Source organism: Uloborus diversus, chromosome 6 (assembly GCF_026930045.1).
Source record: "Uloborus diversus isolate 005 chromosome 6, Udiv.v.3.1, whole genome shotgun sequence".
Classification (NCBI taxonomy): Eukaryota; Metazoa; Arthropoda; class Arachnida; order Araneae; family Uloboridae; genus Uloborus; species Uloborus diversus.
In genome coordinates, this window is record NC_072736.1 from 38,723,312 (window position 1) to 38,746,390 (window position 23,079).

A 23,079-nucleotide genomic window follows, 5' to 3' on the forward strand; every position below is an offset into this window, starting at 1 on the left:
ACGCTAAACGAAGACCGTTATTTAGCTTTAACCACTCCAAGGCACCGAAGTATGAATGCCACCCCACTACACCGAAACCTTCGCTCGGGTTCTGGCACCACAATTTTGACACAAACTGTCGGAAATTGCCTTCATGCTGTAAGTCTGTTTGCTCGTCGACCAATGGTCTGTGTCACATTAGCTGCGAGACACCGTCACGATACAGGGAGTGGGTAACAGAGCACGTGAATTGGAGAAGAAATGCATGGAGCAATATTTTTTTCTCTGACGAGTCCTGTTCTTGTCTTTATCCATTTAATGGCCTACTTTCATCTGGAGGGAGCTACACTAGAAACAATCCAGCGTTCGCGCCCGAAAGTGTCAGAGTTGGTGGTGGTGGTGTGATGGTGCACGTTGGCATCTCCATTGATGGGCGCACCGAGCTGCATGTCATTCCGAATGGAACTCTGACAGGCTGTCAAAGTAGGGATGAGATTCTCAGACCTATTGTAGTCCCTTACCCGGCAGCAATTGGAGGAGACTTCATGTTAATGGACGCCAATTGCAGACCACATCATTCTAACTTAATGAATGATTTCCTGTTGGAGGAAGGAATCATACGAAGGGAATGGCCGGCGTGTTCTTCAGATATGAATCCAATAGAGCATGTTTGGTACATTCTAGGCAACGAGTTTTTGGACGCCTACCACCTTCCCAAACTCTAAAAGAACCGGAAAGAGTTCTTCAGGAGGAGTGGGGCAGAATATCCCAGCCCCTCATTAATAGCCTTATTAATTCCATGCCTCAGAGGTGTTTTACATTGCTGGCCGTCTGAGGTTACCATACCTTTGATTAGAAGCAATTTTCTTTTAAGAAAACCCCAAATTTTATCGCTTTTCTCATGCGCACAAAGTGCGTTTTTTTCCCTTTTGTACCCAAAAGTTGAAAAAGAACTATTTTTTCCTGCCATATAAATGTAATTTTTGTCTCAAATAGTTTACTTACGCCTGTCGATAATGTATCAATCATCCAAAAAGTTCTTCAGGTTCAAAATCAGCCCAAAACCTCAATATCCTTTAATTGTTTTGAGCAGTGTAATTACATTTCAAAAATATTTTCAAAACTAGTTCTGTAATTGACACTCCAAACATACAATTCTAAATTCAAAAAAAAAATAAAAAAAAATAAAAAATAAAAAAAATAAAAAAAAAAATAATATATATATATATATATATATATATATATATATATATATATATATATATATATATATATATATATAAAATAAATAAATAAATAAATGATAATGAAAACATGAAAGTATGTTAAACACCTCTTAAAAATCTGTTAAAGAAAACTAAGTCTGGAAAAAAAAATAATTCAAACACATTTTAAAATAAAGATAATAAAACACGGTTTTTGGATTATTATGTGGCTATTTTTTTGCCCTTCCTAAGACTCTGCTGGTATAGTCTAATTCAATAAATAAATAAATAAATAAATAACAATAATAATAACAATAATAATAATAATAATAATATTTTATTTCTACAGACGATTTTAGCCGTAAGGACTAACTATGAGGTTTCTTTTTTCAGTTTAAATTACTTTTCAACTGTAATTTTCAACAGTTAAAACTTAACATTTGCTTTCTTAAAAACATTTGAGTTATACAGTATACTCTCGATATCACGTGGATGTAGGGGTACATGGGGCAAAGTGAAATGGTGAAATATTTACTCTGCTTTTAGCTCCACCTATCTGGTATTATTTTAACTATATAGTACCATGTGTAGTCTATTCCAGTCAGGAAAAAAATACCGCCGAAGATTAAAGCATTTGGTAATACAGGTAATTTTATGAAATTGATACTCATATTGTAATATTTCGTTGTAAATCAAAAATAATTTTTGTTACTATAAAATGATAAAGTTCTTGTTATTAACAATTTAAGTATTAATTGAGACCTTCAAATACTCAATACAGTAAAAGTTTAGTTAACATTTAGCTTATTTGTATTTCAAATAAATTGTACAATTAGTCAAGTACATACAGGGCAAAGTGAATGGGACAAAGTGAAATAGTTTGTTTTCTTTAATCACTCAACCATTTAATCTAAATCATTTACGTTGATATTTATTTATTAATTCATTTACATTCCATCATTTACCAATTCTTTTATATTCATTCATTCATTCACTTATATTCTTATTCACTTTCATTCTTTACGCGCTCATTTATTTTCTTCATATATCAATAGATTTATTCATTTAATTATTCGTTTATTGTTTCATTTTCTTTTAATTTATTCATTCAACCTTTTTTTATTAATAATTCTTTTGATCAAAAATATGTTTTAAAATCGAATAGAAAATATTTTATTAGAAAAATATTTTATTTTTCACTTTGCCCCATGAAAAAAAAGTGAAAATTTGCCACTTTTTTTTTTTTTTGAACACTAATTTACAGTCAAAAATTAAAAATACTGTTTCATCGTAAGTTTCATTATAAATTACAATGTTCTTTCTTTATGTTTGTAACTTTCAAAACAAATTTCCGATTTGTTCATTTTGAAAAAACTCGATCATCTTAACCATTTCACTTTTCCTCTACTTCCCCATAGCACATGACGACGCTCACTGCACCATGCCATTGCTACTATTGTAAAGTGCACGTATACTGCTATCCATCGATACCACTTTCACCACGGTATCCCCACCGCAATTCACACAAGACCCTCCCCAAATTGTTGGTGGTTGTAATGTCGCAATCTGTATTTAATGGCAGAAGGTAAAAATTTTCTAAATCCCACAATTATATACTCTTTGAAACAAGTGGTAATTTGATTAATATAAGAGTTCACTGTTAAAAATTCAGGAAACTTTTATGGTAAATATTACTGTATAATGGAATGTTTACAGTGCAGAAAAAATAAATTCTACCGAAGAAAATAAATGATTGCAGCCCCAATTTTGATACACCATGTGATTTACAGTGCGACGCACACTAAACGTCTTCGGTTGGAATGACTGAGCTGGCGGTGTATTTTACGTATTTCTGCCTTAGCCCTGGATTAGGGCGGTAACTTACTGCAAAATACCATGCTTTGCCATCAATCTTTGAGTTGAACTTGCACCATTGCTGCGGTCACTTATCTGGTGTGCTAATTCTACGTTAACTACCAGTTTGTTTGGCTCTTTTGGCTCCCTTAAAAGGTTTTTTGCCTCCAGCTCGGTTACTTCCTATTACGGGCTGATGAGTGCTAATAAGCACGAAACTGCAGTCCTCGGATGGCATGACCGAGCTGGTAGTGTTTTTTGCGTATTAACCCTGTCTCGATGTGATCCAGCTGGAATGGTGTTCAGCAAAGTCGCCTGCCAATACGAAAGTGTCGATATCGAACCTGCTGCACGCATTTTACGTTTTTCAACTTTAATATATTCTACCGTAAAATACCAGGCCTTTTTAAAACTGTTTTACTTGAACATCTGATAGAAGAAATTATTCACAAACAGCGCAAAAATACATTTCAGAGTCTTTGCCCAGTTTAGAGACTCCAATTGAGCACCAGTTACTATTTATACAGCGGTCTTTGAAAAATGTACAAACATTTCGTTAGTTATTCAAATTGTGAAATATTACCATATTTTAAAGCTGAAATTCGTGGAACAATCTGTATTTTTTTATCAAATCCGAGAAGACATTACTTTTATTTATGAATTGTATACTGAATTGAAATAGATTTTCGCTTTTAAAAATAATATTTTAGTTTTATTTTACGGTCAGCGAATGTTGTTTTTAGGAAATATTGAATCCTTCAGACGTGAAATTGATCGCTTGTATATATCGGAATATTTTTCTATTCTTCCCACTCTTTGGTATTTCGGGCAGAAGCATTGGTTTTCAAAAGGAAAAAAAAAAGAAATATCCTTTCATATATATGAGGGGAAAATACAAAGTATTTCTTGGTCATAAGCGATCGTTTTTCCGGGTGAAAGAGTTGATATTGCCTTGAAATAAGAGATTTAAACATTGCGATAGGGAAAATCTAAATCTAAACGTTTGAAGAATGAAAATGAATTATATGCGTTAGATATGTGTGTAAGATTTGATTTGTAAAAATAAAAATGCAAACAGATATTGGACTCCAGACGCATTTCATTTTTTCAAAAACATGACTTTACTATTTCTATTTCTTCTTTACTTTTGAAGTTAAAAAAAAAAAGTATGCAATTTACATGAAATTGCATATTTCGAATGAGTTGATATCTTTTTCGATAGCTGTATTTGAACGAGGCACTATTTTATTTTGTATTTTTTATGACGTACAATGACGTCTGGGAGACACCATTTATTTCATAAATTATTTTTGACTTTGATGTCATCTTTCTGACGTCATTATTTTCAAGTGCCATCGTAAACTGACGACTCGAGAGATGCAAAAAAGTCTGAAGCGATATTTGATTTGAACAACGTCTCGCAGCTGTCATGTTACAATGACATCTGAAATGAATGACGTCTAGGAGACGTCACTTATTTCATTAATTATTGTAGACTTTGATGTCTCCTTGGCGTCATTCACATCCAGTGCCATTCCAAACTAACATTTCCAAGATGTCACTCATGTGAAATCTCTTTATACAAATTGTTTAGCGTATTCGAGACGTCAGTTTAAAATGGCATTTGAAGCATATGACGTCTAGAAAACGTCACTTATTTCATTAACTATTGTAGACTTTGATGTCTCTCTGACGTCATTCACATCCACAGTGCCATTCCAAACTAACATTTACAAGACGTTGCTTATTTGAAATGTTACCACACAAACTTTTTCGCATCGTCGAGACGTCAGTATACAATAGCACTTGAAGCTTATGACGTCTAAGAGACGTCTTTTATTTCATCAACTATTGTAGACTTAGATGTCTTCCAGATGTCATTTACACCCAGTGTCATTCAAAACTTACATTTGTAAAGCGTCGCTCATGTGAAATGTCACAATACAAACTGTTTGGTGTCTTCAAGACGTAATTTTACAAAGGCACTTGAAGCATATGATGACAAGATAATGCCAGTCATTATATAAAGTACTGTTAACTTCGATGTCCCCTAAACGTAATTCATTTCAAGCGCTACTGTAAACGAACGTCTCCGAGACTTCGTGCATGTCAAATGCCACTACAGGATCTTTGACATCTCAGAGGCGTCGTTGTAAGGCAAGGGGTAAAAGGATGTCTCAGTGGATTTTAAAACTACATTTGAAGCTTGTTAGTCCAGTTAGTTGAGATTGAGAATTGCGATATCGTTTAAATGACTGTCATTTTTACCCACAGAATTGAGCTTGCGTACGACACTCAGACCGTCAAGCAAGACATTCTTTAGCCAATCTGAAAAATCGGTAGTTCGAGGTTCTTTCTGACTGAAGTTCAACTTTGCTGGTGAATATGACAGTTGCTTTCCAACAATTTGAATTCGTCATTTTCAAAATATTTAATGTAGCATAAAATATATCTTTAATTAAATCCTGGGTAATAGTACAGAATAGGTGCACAGTCTGGCTCTGAGAAGTTGACTGCCGACAGGCTGAAGTTTAAACGAGTCCATTTGTGAAAATAGAGATGAGGAGGCCAAGTTCTCCAAACCGATGATTCTTGCAGTTGTGCAAATCTAAATAATTTTTCCTCTTTGAACACAAGCATAAATGAGCTCATCCGAGGTCAAACCTCTTTTTACCCGAGCCAGACTGTGCATTGGCGATTGACAACTTTTTTACTTTCTACTATTTCGATAACAAATAATTATTTTTCCCGGCGATACCATGTTTGCGTTAATTGTACATTGTAGTGAAATTTAAGTGTTAACCAAACACTTAACTGTTTTCTCGGAACATCGTTTGGGTGCGAGGAAAAATTCTCTTCCTGATTTGCCCAAATGCCACTGGGGCCGCATTTTTTCCACTTCATTTCGTTGTGTGAATTACCCGTGATTCTCTCTTTTTTTTAAACAATTTAATCTGTTTTTAGTCTATGGTTTTGGTTTTTCAGTAAATATTGATCGGAAAAGTACTGCAAACCCGTTTTATGGCTAGACAAATGAGTTTTAGTTTAGTAAAAACACTTTGATTAAAAATTAACACGAATTAATGAGACCAGTACTTGGAGTATTTTTTGACTGCAGATTTGACTTTATGTAATTGATTTAAACACAAAATTATTCAAAGACCAGTATTATGTAGTCATCAGGAAACTTTCTCTTATATTTATATTAGAAACACATGGATTTAACGTACACTCACTATATCAAATTATGCTTTTTGCAAAAAAAAAAAAAAAAACGATTTTGATGATTGAGACATTAGAGATTTTAATTCATTGGCTTTCAGGTTTTGGTGTCAGTGCCTGAACGAGGAATATTTTTCCTTTTCGTGCATGAACAAGAGCAGGGAAATAGTATTTATTTGCATAGGGTTACCTTAAAACAACAGGGCTACCAAAATAAAACTACGCACTCAAAAATTTGAAGACCATGCCAATTTCTGATCGATCGAAATAAAAAAGCAAAAGCAGAAGCAAAAGGCGAAAATTAAACTTGATTTTGAAAGCCTTGCTTAAAATAATTACAAATATTTTATTTGTTAAGAAATAGATGATGGCATTAGAAGATGGCAATATTAAGCTATTTTTATTCGCTCAAAAGATGGCAAAAATCAGTCTCCTTTGAAGCAATTGGCGCCGAAACTGATTCACGCCGGTTTTTATTTTTTTATTTCTGTGGGTTTACATTTGTTCCAAATTTTGTCTATACTGGCGTGTGCAGGTAAACGGCAGTATCTGCAAAAATGAATTTTCGATATATTTGAAGAAATGTGTGGTGGATTCAATACTAGCAGTAGGAAAATGTTGGAATTAGACGTTTTTTTCTCGCCTTTTTTCAGCGGAAACCAAATAAGCGAGCTTGTACAATAAAGATAACCTACAATATATGACAAAAGTGCAAAAAAATGAAAAATGAAAAATTTGCAGTTACTGCCCTTTACCTGCATACGGCAGTATAACGTAGCATTACTTCTTGAGATATAACACTCACAATGGACAAGAATGAAATTTTCGATTGCCCCAACCCCTTTTCTGTTATTGGCGCCAAAATCGAATACGCTCTTGTACTAAAGTCGACCTTTAATTAAATTTTGGTTTAAAACCGTTTCTTACTTTTTGAGATAATCCATTAATCGAACATCCTAGAACATACGCGAAGTAAAAAAAAATAACAACAACCGAAAAAAAAGATAGATTTTTGATTGGACAATCAATATCTGCGAGATTACTTTCAAAAAACATGTTCATAAAACTCAAAGAGAAAATCTGACACAACAAAAATTATTTTCTTTTGAATAATATTTCTTTATTAATTCGTATGCTTTTAAAGTTACAGCTAAACCGCATCCAGTGCATTTGACGTTTGCAAAATTTTCAGACATGTTTTCATGAGCACTAGAACTAAGCAGCGGTAGCACACATGACTGCTACACACATATGAAATATTAAAATAGCGTGTGATGTATTAAAACACGTTTACGCTAAAATTAAGCGGAGAAAATGTTCATCGCAGTTTCTGAATTTCTGATGTTTTGTGATGAGCACTAAACTTCCACAAGGTTATACTCATCATTACAGCTGGTGTTTTTTTTTTATTATTAACAAAGAGTAGCAGAATTCAGTGAAGCTAATGTACATCAGTTCGTGTGCTGTTTTACTCTTCTGCAGCACATGCCTGTTTAATAGCAGAATTGGTATAAAAACCAGTTTTTTTGAAAAAAAAAACGTTTTTTTTTGGCTTATACCAGGTTTTTTTTGGTTTAAACCGGGTTTATTTGGTTTTTATTACAATTTGTCATAAAAACAATTTTACTTCAGAAAAATCATGAAGATTTTATGAATTAATTGCTAATGTTTAATATTCATATTTGTACCTAATGTCTTCGTAATTAATTAAATAATTAAGAGTTAAATCTTAATTTCATTTCCTTCCCCATAAAATCTTAATTTCTTAATGTGTTCTTCTGCATTTCTTCTACTTCTTTGAAGAGACGTGTAAAAAATCCTTCCATTTTTTAATGCGAAGATTTTACTTTCAATGTAATCGGATTTGCAGGCAATAGGTTTTCAATTGTCTCACAAACAGTAATGTTAAATACTTTTGAAGTGCTATAAAACAACCTTTGAATTATTGAATTCAAAAAGTACTGCTTTAAAAAAGAACGTGAAAATGTCATTTTGATGCTGTAATAAGAAGACCTGTGAAAATAAACATTTTTAAAGCTTACTGAAAACTTGTTCGAATTGGAATATGAGGCATAGAACCATACCATAAGTAAAACTGGGGTATCCTAGTGAACGAAAACAATTTTGTTCATATGAACAAAATTTATTTCCTTCCAATTAAAAAAAAAAAAACAGCCAAATAAAAGTACACAAACCATTCCCCGTCTCATAAGCATATCTTATTCTTTTTCAAAGAAAATTTATTGCATTGTTTAATATTAATTATTGACATATTTAGGTTTTGTCAAAATGTAACAACAAATAGCATTTTTATACATACTTTTCTTATATTTTGTTTCTAACCCTTTTCCCGGAAAAGAAGACTTAAAAAAATCTTATACTTTAGTTTTCGAATATATTGGAACGATGGAAAGTTTCACAAAAAGTGCTGAAACTTACAGAAAGTACAATAAAGGGAGATATTGCAAAATATGGTTCAGATATTTTCTTTTGCTGTTTTTTCCTAGCTTGCATGCAAATTCGGTGTTACAGAAAGATTTGTATGGGTGTTAAGCCTTATTTGCCACTCCTCCCCAAAAGATTAGCGAAGTAAAAAAAGTGTATGCAGAGATAAAAGCCTTTAAAAAAGAGGATAAATAAACAGCAAGAAAAATATTTTTGCTCAATTTTCGTATCAAATTTTAAAATTCCTTGCGACATATTTGTTTACCGACAGTTTTACCGGTCAAATTTAAATAATACAGAACTCTATCCGAATATTAATAAGCAAAGGAGATGAACCATTTCACTTTGCCCCTGCATGCATTTGACTAATTATAAAAAAAACCTAAAATAAGCAAAGGCTCAATATTAAATAAATAAATACTGCACTGACTATTAGTGAGTTCCAATTAATATTTAAAAAGCTAAGAATAGGAATCATTTTATAATGAAAATAGTTTTTGAGTTACAACAAAGTATTGCAATATGCGTATCAATTTTTGAAAATCACTTATAATATCATATGCTTGATGTTAAGAGCTAACTTTTTACTTCCTTTTAGAAAAAAAGAAGTATTGTATTCGCGAAAAAAATTTCACTCAAAAATCGACCTTAATATCCATTTTATTCACCCCCGAATGAATGTTGAGTTTTTTTTTTCAACTCGACCACACGTGGATTAGGGCCTACGAACGTATAGGCAAGTGAAGTATCCATTTTCACGATTCCCGAGTTAATTACAAATAGTTTTCTCGTGACTTCTGTATGTATGTACGTATGTATGTGTGTATGTGTGTATGTATCTCGCATTACTCAAGAACGGTATGTCCTAGAAAGTTGAAATTTGGTACGTAGACTCCCAGTGAGGTCTAGTTGTGCACCTCCTCTTTTGGTTGCATTCGGGAGTCTCTAAAGGGGTCTTTTGCCCCTTTTTTGGGGGAAATCTTTGTTAATTTCGATGTAAACACGAGTGGCGTTATAATTTGGCTTACACTCAACGATATATCGCCAGTGTTTTTTTCGCCAACTTGACGACAAAGTTGGCGAATATATTTTTTTAAATTGATTTTAATTTGGCTACTGTTGGTGATATTTAGAGAGCAAACTATTGAGTCACATTAAAGTTGCCAGTAATGAGGAAATGACATTAAATTGGAATAAAAGGAAGTCATGTGATGCAGACATCAACTCGTTTCTTACTAACATGAACTACATGTGCTACTACTTTGTTAAAATATTACTGGAAAGGTGGCACAAAGTATAAAGTATTTAACTATTTTACTTTGTCACACTATTTCACTTTGCCCCGCGTTCCCTACCTACATCTATCTAATCTTCACTAAGAGAAAGTAATAAATTATCGAAAAAAAATCATGATAACCAAAGAATGCAAAATATTTTTTAAATGCATCAAGTGTCAGCCGCAATTGGACTGAAAGATAATTGGAGTTACATTGTGGAAAACAAAAGCGACATTTATAATGAAAAATGACTCTTTTTAGAATAACTGTCATTAAAAATAAAGAAATAAAAACATTACGTCAGCGTTATGTCCACAAATAAAAAGCATTTCTTTTACTTATAAACTTTCATTTCGATACGGTATGAGATCAGGTAACTAAATGAAATGAAAGCAACTTTTGAAAAATAAAAAGAAAAACTATCTTAAAATATATTTAAAATTTTTGAAAGTAATTTCGTTGAATAAGCTTGGGGACATCGGGGCGCACAGTGGTTCAAGGGCGGAAAAATAGCCATTTTTAAGTTTTAAGATAGAAAATATTTCATGCCGTAATTACTTAACCCTTGAGTTGTATTAACTTACTCCATAACATTGAAAAACAAATTCGTTTTCTTTGTCTTCTTTACTAATAATAAAGCTCAAAGTCTCTCTGTCAGGATGTCTGGATGTCTGGATCTCCCTGACGAGCATGGCGCCTAGACCGTTCGGCCGATTTTCATGAAATTTGGCACAAAGTTAGTTTGTAGCATGGGGGTGTGCACCTTGAAGCGATTTTTTGAAAATTCCATTTTGTTCTTTTTCTATTTCAATTTTAAGAACATTTTAAGGAGTAAATTATCATAACATGGACGAGCAATTAACGTAGCATATTAGCTAGAAATTCATCATCCATTATTTGTAAATATATTAACAAACTGAAGTTTAGGTTAATCCACTGGAGTTAGGGTTGAATTTTCAACTATAAAAATATCACCAAACAGGCAATTGCTTCGTTCAAATGTGGTAGCAGTTTTCACCCGTCATATCTTGACGGGCAATTTTCTAGTCTGAAAATAATTGATTGAACTTAACGCAAAGTTGTCATTTTAGAAACACGGACTATCCACCTTGCTGCAATCCGTGATTGCGAATTTACAATAAACTAGTTTGTTTTAAAAATAACTTTTATCCTGGATGCCATTTTCTCTTTGAAGAAAATAGGATTAAGATTAATATTATATATTTTGGCAGATAAGCGTAGCAAGTTTTGTATTCCATTATAAAGTAAATGTTTACATGCCTCCATTGCTATATCTCTTATGAAATTATATCTCATTTTGAAAGATTTGTGCAGCGCTGTAGAGAACATTAAAATCAAATTCATGACGTTTAAACAACTGCACAAAATTATAAGCAAATATAAGTGGAGAAAATGTTAATAAGCCGTCAGAGATACTTCTCGAGCGAAATGTTAATTAAATTAAATTTATACCAGTTTAAATCATAATGTAAACAGCGAGTAGTAAGGTTGAAAAGCAAAAAGAAGTTGGATCAAAACTGTAAATCCCAGATTTCCCACGAGATTTGTTTCTCAGTTTTGAGAAATTACTTTGTTTCATTGCAGACTGATAAAACATTAACATTATCTGTAGATTTCATAAAATTGAGCTGTAATTTGCATTTCAAATGCATGCATATTTCTGATTGCAAACTGGGTTATAATTGTACAGTACAAATAAAAACTACTGCTGCATTGCAACAGTAATAGTGTGAACGTTTGAACATTTTTTAAAAATCTGTAGACAGCATTTCAATGTCAAATCTTTAAGGATATTGCATTATTCTGAATACATTTGTACGATCATGACATTTTTTTTGCATATGTTTGCAATTTATTCCCGGAATTTTAAACTTTGACTTTTAAGAGTAGTACCATAGAACCTCGTTTATCCGACTCTCGTTTTTCTGGATCAAATTTCTAGAGTTAAAAATTACATTTATTTAAATAATAATTTAAATTTGTAGTTGCAAGAATGGAGCGATAACTGCGCCAAACATTGGGTTTTTGTTTTTATAAAACGATGATTTCTTGCGTAAAACGTACTATAACGTCTAGTAATTATCAAACAAACAGCATGGCGTGCTTGGAGCATCTGTCCGAAAACACTGAAGATGAACTATAAATGATACAGTGTTTATTAGAGACGATAATATGTAGCTATTTACAAGGCATTGTTTGTCGCAGTAATAAAATATAAGTCTGCTTGTTTAAGAATATTTCGTTGCTTATTATTTGGATTATGCGGATTTTCGTTTTTCCAGATTTCTTTTGGCCCAGATAGAAAGAATAAACGAGATTGTACTGTATATTTGAATACATGGAATCAATTTGTATTATAGTATGAAGTATCAACTTTTTAAAAATATCTTTTGCACTTGAAAAAAAGTTGCTTGTTTTTGTTGAGGGCGTGGCCTTGCGGTCACACCCGCAACATGTACAAATCATCATTTTTTATGTCGGAAAAACATATTTAAAAGACAAAATTTTTGACGAATAAACTTCGACTCCGCAAAAAATTTAAGTGTTCTTTTTTAAACACGAAACTACATAATAATAATAATAATAATAATAAAAAGAATTTTTAATTTGGTAAAATTCCAATTGCATTCAATTTTCTTTCATTTTACTTTTAATTAAGTTTTCATGCCTTTGAACATTTGAACTAAAAAAAAAAAACTTTTTATACTCTTTATACGTAATTAAGTAATAAAGGTAATGGAATTTTAGTTACAAAATTTTCATTGGAAATTAGTTTCTTTTTCGTTCATAATTAAATGCTATGTAAGTTCAATTTGATGCTTAAAACTTTTTTCATGAAATGGCATTAGATATATTTTGATTAAGTTATGAAAATTTAAGCATTAGTTTATGAAAAATTTGAAGAAGTAAGAAGTAAGTAAATATTTTAAGAAGAAAAGGTAAAAAGAAAGTTAAATTTATTAGACCAGTAACTTTAAATAGCTTGGTAGTATTTTTTTTTTTTTTTTTTTGAAAAAAAAAAGATATGTTCCTCAGTCATTGTGCCAGTGCTGATTTTATAGAAATAAGTTTTTTTTCCATTTTTAAATTCGGTCAACGGATTTTGTGTAGCTAAGCTCTTCTTCATTTTCACAAAAACAATTTGAATATTTGGGGAGTTGAAATACATTGAAGCAATACATATAAAAGAAAACAACAACTTTTTAAACCTTAATGCAGGTTAAGTTGGAAGCTTTAAACCACTTTCTTTGTGCTATTTGTTACAGAACGTATGATAGATTTAAGAAATTCAAAATTAAGCATATTAGAAGAAAAAAAGAAAAAATTTATAAAATTCAACTAAAGAATTTACTTTTAAATCATAAAATAGGTGCATGACTACGAGTTAATAAAATACACAATGAAAACTCGTCGTACACATTGTGAATACCTATGGAACACTTTTATTCAGAAAAAGTTTTCTAATTATTTGAAATTTAAAACCTTGCATTCCTTTAAAACAGATTCTTGCAAAAGAGAAAGGTTTAAAACCTAACAAACTATTAAAATTTGTGATCTCTAGGACAGTAAAACAACAGAAAAAAAAACATTTCCGAAAAAGGCAAAAGGGCAAAATAATGCACAATCCCTTGGGAATTACGGGACAAACCATTATTAAATGGTATAACAATTTACTAATAGTTCAAAAATTTTTTAATGGTAAAATATTATATGAAAAGTGTTCAATCTCTTATGTTTTAGACTTTGCATTTGTTTAAAAAACTGCAAAAGAAAAATGTTTTAAACTTTTTAAACTATTAAAATTTGCGATCTCTACAGGATACAACCATCAGCGAGGAAAATGTTCCAAAAAAGGGAGAACGGTGGAAAAAAGAGCAATTTCTTAGAAACCACGGACGTAACTACTTTTAATGGTGTAACTATTTTCAATAACTCAATCCTTTTTTAAAAGGCTAAAAAAATATTACGTGAAATGTTCAAAATCTCAAATTTTAGTCTTTGTGTTTATTTAAAAAATGCTCCCAACAGTTTGAAACCTAACAAACTACTTAAATTTGCATTCTCTAGTGGAATAAAAAATCAGACAGTGAAAAAAATTCCAAAAAACACAGTATGTTTAAAAAAAAAAAAAAAAAAAAAAAAAAAAACACGCAATCTCTCGAGAACCACAGAGAAAACAATTTTAAATGGTATAACCATTTTTTAAATGGTAAAAAATAATACTATAGAAATATTTATCATTCTAAATTTCAGACAATTAATTTAAAAAATGTTTCCATGAAAGAAAATGGTTTTAAACCTCACAAACGAAGATAATACTTTGATATCAAGTAGAATAAAACAGTGGATTGGAAAATTATTTCCGAAAAACGAAAATTGGCAAAATTCCTTTAGAAAACTATCAATTAATGGTGTAACCATTTCTTTTTAATTCAATCCTTTTTAAAGATAAAAAAAAATATGTGAAATGTTCAATATTCAAATTTTTAGACTATGAATTTATTTAAAGAATGTCACTGCAAAAGATAAAAGAATTAAACTAAACAAATATTTAAAACTTGAGATATCTAGAACATTTTCAGGTAGAAAAAAAAATCCAAAAAACGCAGAATGGCAAAAGATTGCGCAATCTCTTAGAAATAACAAAGCAAACAATCTTTTTATGATTCAAATATTTTTTAAAGGGTTAAAAAAATGGTATTATGGCAAACATTCAATATCTTAAGTGTTAGATTATGCATTCATTGCATTGCCTAGGACAAATTTTGCTTTGCTTTGCTTTCAAATGTTTCAAAACCTAACAAACTAGTAAAATTTGTGATCCCAAGGACACTGAAACACTAGAAAGGAAGAAAAAAAAAAAAAAACACAAAAAACTAGATGTTTCTAAAGAAAAGCGTAATCCTTCGGAATCACGGAGAATTTTTTTTAAATGGTTCAGAAGGTTTTTAAATGTTAGAAAATGTTATGAAAATGTTTAATAACTAAAATTTTAAGTTTTGCATTTATTTAGTGAATGTCCCTGCAAAAGAAAAAGTTTTTAAACCTAAAAAACTATAAAAATTTGTGATCTCTAGGACAACAAAACACCAGAAAGGAAAAACATTTTCGAAAAACATATAATGGAAAAGCAAGCTCAATCCCTCAAAAACCAAGGAACAAACCAATTTTATTTGGCATCACTATTTTTAAATTGCCAAAAAATAACAACAATAAAAATAATGATAGTATTATAAGAAATGTGCAACATCTTAGCCTACATTCATTTTAAAAATGAATGTAGGCTAAGACTCATTTTAACTAAGACTAAGCTCATTTTAAAGAACAAACCAATTTTATCTGGCATCACTATTTTTAAATTGCCAAAAAATAACAACAATAAAAATAATGATAGTATTATAAGAAATGTGCAACATCTTAGCCTACATTCATTTTAAAAATGTCACTACAGAAGATAAATGTTCTTAAACTAACAAATCATTAAAATTTATAATCTCTAGGACAAAAAAATACCAGAGAGGAAAAACAATTTCGAAAAACATATAATGGAAAAGCAAAGTCAATCCCTCATAAATCACGGAACAAACCAATTTTAAATGGTATCACTATTTTTAAATAATTAAAAAATAATAACAATAACAATAATATTATTATAAGAAATGTGCAACATCTTTACATGCATTCATCAAAAAAAAAAAAAAAAAATGTTTCTAAGTATGAGAAATGTTTTTAGCAAACTATTAGAATTTACAATCTCTAGGAAAATAAAACACCAGTAAGAAAAAAAAGTTCAAAAAACATATAATGGAAAATCAAGTTCAATGCCTCAGAAACCACGGAACAAAACAATTTTAAATGATATCACTATTTTTAAATAACAAAAAAAAAAAAAAAAAAAAAAAAACAATAATAATAATAATAATAATAGTATTATGAGAAGTGCGCAACATCTTAGCCTGCATTCGTTTAAAAAATATCACTACAGAAGAAAGTTTTTTAAACCTAACAAATTATTAAAATTTGTGATCTCTTGTGGACAACAAAACACCAGAAAAGAAAAACATTTTCGAAAAACATATAATGGAAAAGACAGCGCAATCCCTCAGAAATCACGGAAAAAAACAATTTTAAACGGTATTACTATTTTTAAAATGCCGAATAATAATAATAATAATAATAATAATAATAATAATAATAATAATAATAATAATAATAATAATAATAATAATAATAATAGTATTATGAGAAGTGTTCAACAGCTTAGGCTGCATTCATTTAAAAATGTCAGTACAGAAGAGAAATGTTTTTAACCTAACCAACTATTAAAGTTTGCAATCTCTAGGAAACAAAGCACCAGAAAGGGAAAACATTTTCGAAAAACATATAATGGGAAAGCAAGCCAAATCCCTCAGAAACTACGGAACAAACCAATTCTAAATGGTATCACTATTTTTAAACACCTAAAAATAATAACAATAACAATAATAGTAATAATGATAATATTATAAGAAATGCGCAACATCTTAACCTGCATTCATTTGAAAAATGTCACTCCAGAAGAGAAATGTTTTAAACCCAACAAACTATTAAAATTTACAGGAAAAAGATTACGAAAAGAGAGAGAATTGCAGAAGAAAACGCATTAGGTAGGAACCACGGAGTAAACTATTTTTTTTAAGGGTTCAACAGCTTTTTGAATAGAAAAAAAAATTGATATTCAGACATTGCATTAATTTAATGTATGTTCCTGCAAAAAAGGTTTTATACCTAACAAACTAATACGATTTGTGAAACACCAGAAAGGAGAAACATTTAAGAAAACACGGAATGGCCAAAAAAAAAAAAAAAAAAAGGAAAAAAAAAATGAAGCGCAATCCCTCAGAAAACACGGAACGAACCATTTTTAATCGGTGTAGTTATTTTTTCAAACAGTTTTTTAAGCAATGATATTATGAGAAATGTGCAACATTTTAGATTGAAATTTAGTTAAAAAAGTCACTACAGAAGAAAAATATCTCAAACCTAACAAACTATTAAAATTTACAATCTTTAGGACAATAAAACACCAGAAAGGAAAAACATTCCCGAAAAACGCAGAATGGCAAAAATAGCGCAATCCATCAAAAACCACGGAACAAACCATTGTTAAATGTTTTTTTTTTTTTTAATAATTATTTTAAATAAATAAATTATTTTATGTGAAATGTGTAACATCTTAGACTGCATTCATCAAAAAAAATATCACTACACGTGAAAAGTGTTTTAAACCTAACAAACTAATAAAATTTTCAATTTCTAGAACAATATAACACCAGAAAGGAAAAAAATTCCAAAAAAGCAGAATGGCAAAAAACAGCGCAATTCTTCAAAAACCACGGAATAAACCATTTTTAAATGCTTTTTTTTAAATTTTTATTATTAAATAATAATAATAATCATAATAAAAGATATGATGTAAAATGTGCAATCTCTTTGACTGCATTCATTTAAAAAATATCACTACATATGAAAAATGTTTGAAACCAAATAAACTATTAAAATTTACAATCTCTAGGACAATAAAACACCAGAAAGGAAAAACATTCCCGAAAAACGCAGAATGGCAAAAGATAGCGCAATCCCTCGGGAACCGTGGAGCAGTCATGCGCATCCTGTCGGCCTCCCCCTCCGAAGGACTACAACAAGCTCCCGTCATTCGCCCGGAAGCTGCAGACGAAGTATCGCACTCGACGAGTCCTTCCCCACTTGCCGACAGTCCCACGCTTCTTCAACCGCAGAAAAGTTTCTCCACTGCGCGGGAAGTTTTTTTTTAACGAAATGTCGTGTCCATCGTCTGCTTGCACTGGCCGAACTGAACTGAAGAAACATTGAAGAATAGGATTTTGTGTTTTGTTAAAGATAGTTTTGTATTTATTTGAAAAAAAAAACAAACTTTTTTTTGAAGGGAATTGATGACGTTTGAGGTGGCGTGTTTGTGATTCAACTTGGTTTGCTAAAATGAGCCGCGGGCATCTTTATGGTAATGTCAATCTAAGGCAAATATAGTTTAATTTTTTAGACTCGTCTGTGAAAAGTGTTTATGAAATGGAAAGCAAAAATTAACTACTTTATAACACGGATCAGTTCGCGTTTCTAATTGTCTTTTGTATTAAAAAAAATAAAGTACATTTTTAGGTACTACTAATACTATTGAAAATATTATATATATATAAATATGTTTGTATACAACGTAAGAGGAAGAATATACCATTTATTGTTCATTTTATCATAAAACATAATAATAAGAAGAAATCTCCAAATATGTTCTTTTTAAACAATGCTTACAAAGGGCAAGTGTGAATGAACAATGTAGGCGTGTGCTTACATATAAATTAAAAAAAATCTGTAGAGTGCAATTTACAGATTAGTTATGTTTTTATTTTAAGTCATTTTAATTTACAATTTAACATTGAGAGCATGTGCATCGCTTTATAATATTAGTTACAGTGGAACTGGATTTGTGAAGTACTATAAGTTAGTGATCCAATTAAAAGTTTATAATTCTAGTTATTTCTGTAGTAGTGAATTAAACAATAGACATTACTCAACCTGAATATTACATTATATCACTACACATTAATTAGTGATTTCGAATGTATGGAAAACATCAGTTTAGAACTGTCTGTGAATTGTTCAAAAAGAATTGTGTGACAGTATAATCCATCATCCAAAAATGTGAAAGTGTACCAATAACTATAATTGCTTTTGCTGACACGAGACATTTTCATGGGATTTTGAAACTTCAAACAAAAGCTCCAAAAATTGGTTAAAACATTTATTTAAATTTTTCTTAGCACACAATATTGGTGTATGAAGATTTACATGTTTGTAACTATTGGCAAGACATCGACAATGAAAATTAACTTGAGGTACAGAAGTTAGTTTTGCTTACGCACAATGACGGATAAACTCTCTATTTTTTCTGACAGCGTTCGTGAATGATCTAGTGTTTGATGATCTTTGAATGAAGATAATTGAAGAAAAAATGCATTTTTCATCAAAACTTTATATAAGAAACAATTACAAAAAATATTTAAGTCTCTGCTTCTATATTCTGCAACTATACAAACTTCTGCTACTGACTTCAGGTAAGTAATATTTTATATTTTATTGAAATTTAGTTCCTATCACCGTCATTATTCATTGATAAGTAGCATGTATTGAAAATGTTCTAACGCAATAATGTTACTAAAGTTAAGTGTTTTGTTTTTCTAAATAAGATGAATTTACTGGGATTTATAATAGAACTAGAAAATTACCCGTCATTGTATGACGGGTGCAGATTCCTTCTGTATTAGAAAGATTTAGAGTAAAATTTTATTTTTTCCCGTAAAAATTGTTTTTTTCCCGGTGCTAACTTGTCCGATAAAGCTTTGTTACTGCATTCTAATTTTTGCTTCTTTTTCTTTACTTATAAAAATTTGAGTTTTTAAAACAACGATGTTACACACTTCAAAATAAAATTCGTGTAACTTTATACCCATTAATACGGGTAACCTTACACATTTTTTTTTACAGTGCCTAAAAGCAGCTGGTGTAGTCGTTGCTGTATAAAGTACCGTTTGAGAATGAGAAAATTTAGGGTAGATACATCTTCGCTTTTTTTGGAGGGGGGGGGGTTGTAGCGTTAAAATATAAGTTCATAAGTCGAAAGAATAGTTATAAATGCAGAACTTGGAGACAAAAAGGGAATTTAGGAGATTTCCACCATTAATTTTGCTAACCACAGTTAATACCTAACTTGCATAAGATAGTTTTAAAGCCATGTCTGCACCTCTACACAATTTCATGGAAACCGGAAATGGTCAAGTGGAGACGAGTTGAAAAATCAGGTCAGCTGACGTGGAATGACTCATTTTTGCTTATACTTTAAATTACCTATTATTAATTAAACTTTAACGGTTATTCTTTAACTAGTAGATCATATTCAAACAAAACTTAAGCTTTTGTTGGTGATACGCATAGGATAGGATAGATATACGCACAGGATAATGATATGCAAAAAAGTAGATGGGTTGAAAGGGTTGAGAATTCCTGTGACTTGGATAAATAAACGACTCGCTCAAAGGATAATTTTTTTGAGCAAGGAAATGATTTGCTCGCCACTGTCGATAAAAGGGGGAGTGGAGCTTCCAGTCAGAAGTCGAGTCTTGATCCTACCAAAATGATGTGCCTCGTGATCTTAACCCCGTAACAGGGGAGGAGAAAAAGAAGGACGTAACAGGGGACGTGAGGTCTCAGAGACCGCTCTATTTACTACTTTTTTTAAAATCGCGTAATTAAGATAAATTCCTGTAATTTTCCTTATATGTTCATTGAACTTTTATTACCATGGGGGAAAAATATTTTTCAATTTTTAATCAAAGTATACATTTTCCGAGGAAATTTTGCTAGAGTCTTATAATTTTTCGAGAAAATCATATGCTGTAGTAAATAGCTAATTACACGTAATAAAAATGAATTTATTATTCATAATGATTTCATTTTAGTTTTTTAATATACACAGAACATTTCAGTAGCAATAAATTGATTGTATCACGTTACGGGAAAGTTTTGACAGCCCTTTAAACTATTAGTGTTTCGCATCGTATTTCGAGAAATAGTTCAGCCCTTATTGTCCCTAGAACATTTGTGAACCTTTCAAACAACTCTTAACCTCATTTAGAATATTTTGCATCTCTTCCACATAACGCGGATAAGATAAATGAACCTATACATCCGCGGTTCTAGCGTTAAGAGCCATGCCTACTATTGCCGAAAATTGTAACACTGAAGGAGAGGTGCAGTCTCACAGACCGCTTCTAAAGAATGCAATGAAATTTGAACCAGATACACTTTGCCTAAAGATACTGATAAGAAAGGGGGGGGGGTGTTCAAGATCACAAAACAAAAAGCTATTGGGAAAGACAAGTCAATCGGACTGAAAATGAAATAGGGGTGGATTGGATGAACTTTTGAGCGGTCTGTGAGACTGCAACTCCCCAGTTAAGGGTTAACCTTTTGTCTCCTCTGCGGTGGTAAGCTTGACCTGCGACTTCTATTTTTCTAAAATTTATAACTTACCAGGGAATCACACGGATTTTGTAATGATGTAAAAATTTACTATTTAGCAACCGAAACAACATATCCAGATAATTTTTATACTCATAAATTATTTGCGATCGTCTCCCTGTTATCGATATATCTCATGTAATTTAAAACTGAGTGTATGTATGTATGTACCTATGTATGTATCTACAGTTGGATCTCTGTTTAACGACTTTCTCTTTTTAAAGACGACTTCTCATGGTCCCGGATGCTCCACCGTAGTTATGAAAACATTCTTTTTAAGGACACATTCTACTTACGGACGATTTTTTGTGGTCCCTTGAAAGTTGTTAAATGGAGAGCTAACTGTATGTATGTATCTATGTCCGAGTTACTGCTCCCGAACGCCAGTGAACTGACGTCGAGCCAGGTATTGTTGGATTCGTAATTTTCCCGTCTTTATGGTCGGCTAATTTAGCATAATCTTTCGATAACAATTAGCGGAAGTATCAATTAAAACTATTAACTATAATACTTATATTTTGACATAAAATCCCTATTTTTCGAAGGCTTTCCTCAATTTAAACTATTATTCAGTGCTTCATCTCAACTTTCCGTGACAATGATTTTATTAAAATTTGTAGCGTAAAGAAAATCATTCAGAAGAAAGCACTGTTGCCATTTTTTTCTCGAATATGAACAAATACAATTCTGACTTTTGTTTTGAGGCTTTTTCTGTCATCGGAAGATTTAAAATGTTTCCTTTTTGGTTATTGTTGGTCCACAATCAGCCTCAAAATTTTACTCTCTTTTTTTTTTTTTTGTTCAAGCCTGATATTTGAACACGCGTCACTTAACATGACTTTTAATTTTGAGGTAGACCGTGCAAAGCTGGGCGACGCAGGTAGTAAGATCTTAAAGTTGGCCGAAATTTTAAGAAGAGTAGCCAAATTTAAAGACTTGGAAGGCACAACGCGATCACATCATTCGTATGTGGTAGGACATCCATATGCAAATTGTGTGAAAAATGTCTTCCATTTTTGACCGAAGTTTGCTAAATTAACGGTTTTTCTAAAAATTTTGCCCGATTCTAAGGTCTTATATTTCTATGACGCGGGGGAGGAAGGCAAATGAGTTATGCGTTCCGAAAAAATGTTTCACTATACTCTTGGGATTGCTACTGATTTATGTCTTTTTTTTCTTTATTACTCATCATTTTTTCATTTCGTATAGTTTCCTGGTTAGTGATAGTTACTCTGGTGTGCTATATGGACTAGTGGTTTCCAGCCGGTGATACGCGTGACCATATGGGTACGAGCAAGGGCAGTTTGTAAGCCGATGTCTGCGAAGGAAAATGAAATTAGTTATGAAGGTTTCATTAAGAAAACTTAATTTATTTCACCCATAACACTAGTCAACACCAAACATGCATCCGGTTCAGAAATGGCTATTTCCGAAGTATTTTGTCTCGCTAAACACGAAAATCACCATAAAAAGTTGAGATTAGCTCTAGTTTTCAAGATAAAGAGTCAACTAGGATGGTGAATTCTTGCTAATGCACTTTTTTCCTGGCAGATAGAACCCCTCCCCCCTATGGGACGACTGTCTTCTAAACTAAGACCCCAGGTTGGGATAAAAAATTTCATTGCCTGAAAACCGAAATAGACTTCAAGAAATTTAAATTCTGGGAAGAGAAATGCCCAAAATCAGCCTCTAGTAGATCCACACACATTTTTGATTCCACCCATACTCATTCTGCTGGGAATAATGAAGAACTTCGTGTAAACTGTGAACAAAGATGGTTTTCCAACATACCTTAGAGGGAAATTTCCAAAATATATTGAAGCTAAGGTTAAGGAGATAATTATTAAAGGGTCTTCAAATACGCACAATTAAGAAAATCACTATTTTTGAAAAAAAAAAAAAAAAAAAACAAGAATACGAAGGGAGAAAAAACACCCAAGAAGTCTTTAAGGGTGTATCACAAGTATTTCTAAGCAGCAAAGAAG

The 23,079-nt window shown here is 31.4% G+C and overlaps 1 protein-coding gene across 1 annotated transcript in view; it reads left to right on the forward strand.

The window, feature by feature from the left end:
* Nucleotides 1-19,009: 19,009 nt before the first annotated feature.
* The window catches only part of LOC129223851 (lachesin-like), a 143,753-nt gene continuing 139,683 nt past the window's right edge, over nt 19,010-23,079 (forward strand). The window contains exon 1 of the mRNA XM_054858213.1: nt 19,010-19,131. Within this exon, the coding sequence (XP_054714188.1) occupies nt 19,029-19,131 (103 nt within the window). The 5' untranslated portion in view covers nt 19,010-19,028. The remainder of the gene's footprint in view (nt 19,132-23,079) is intronic.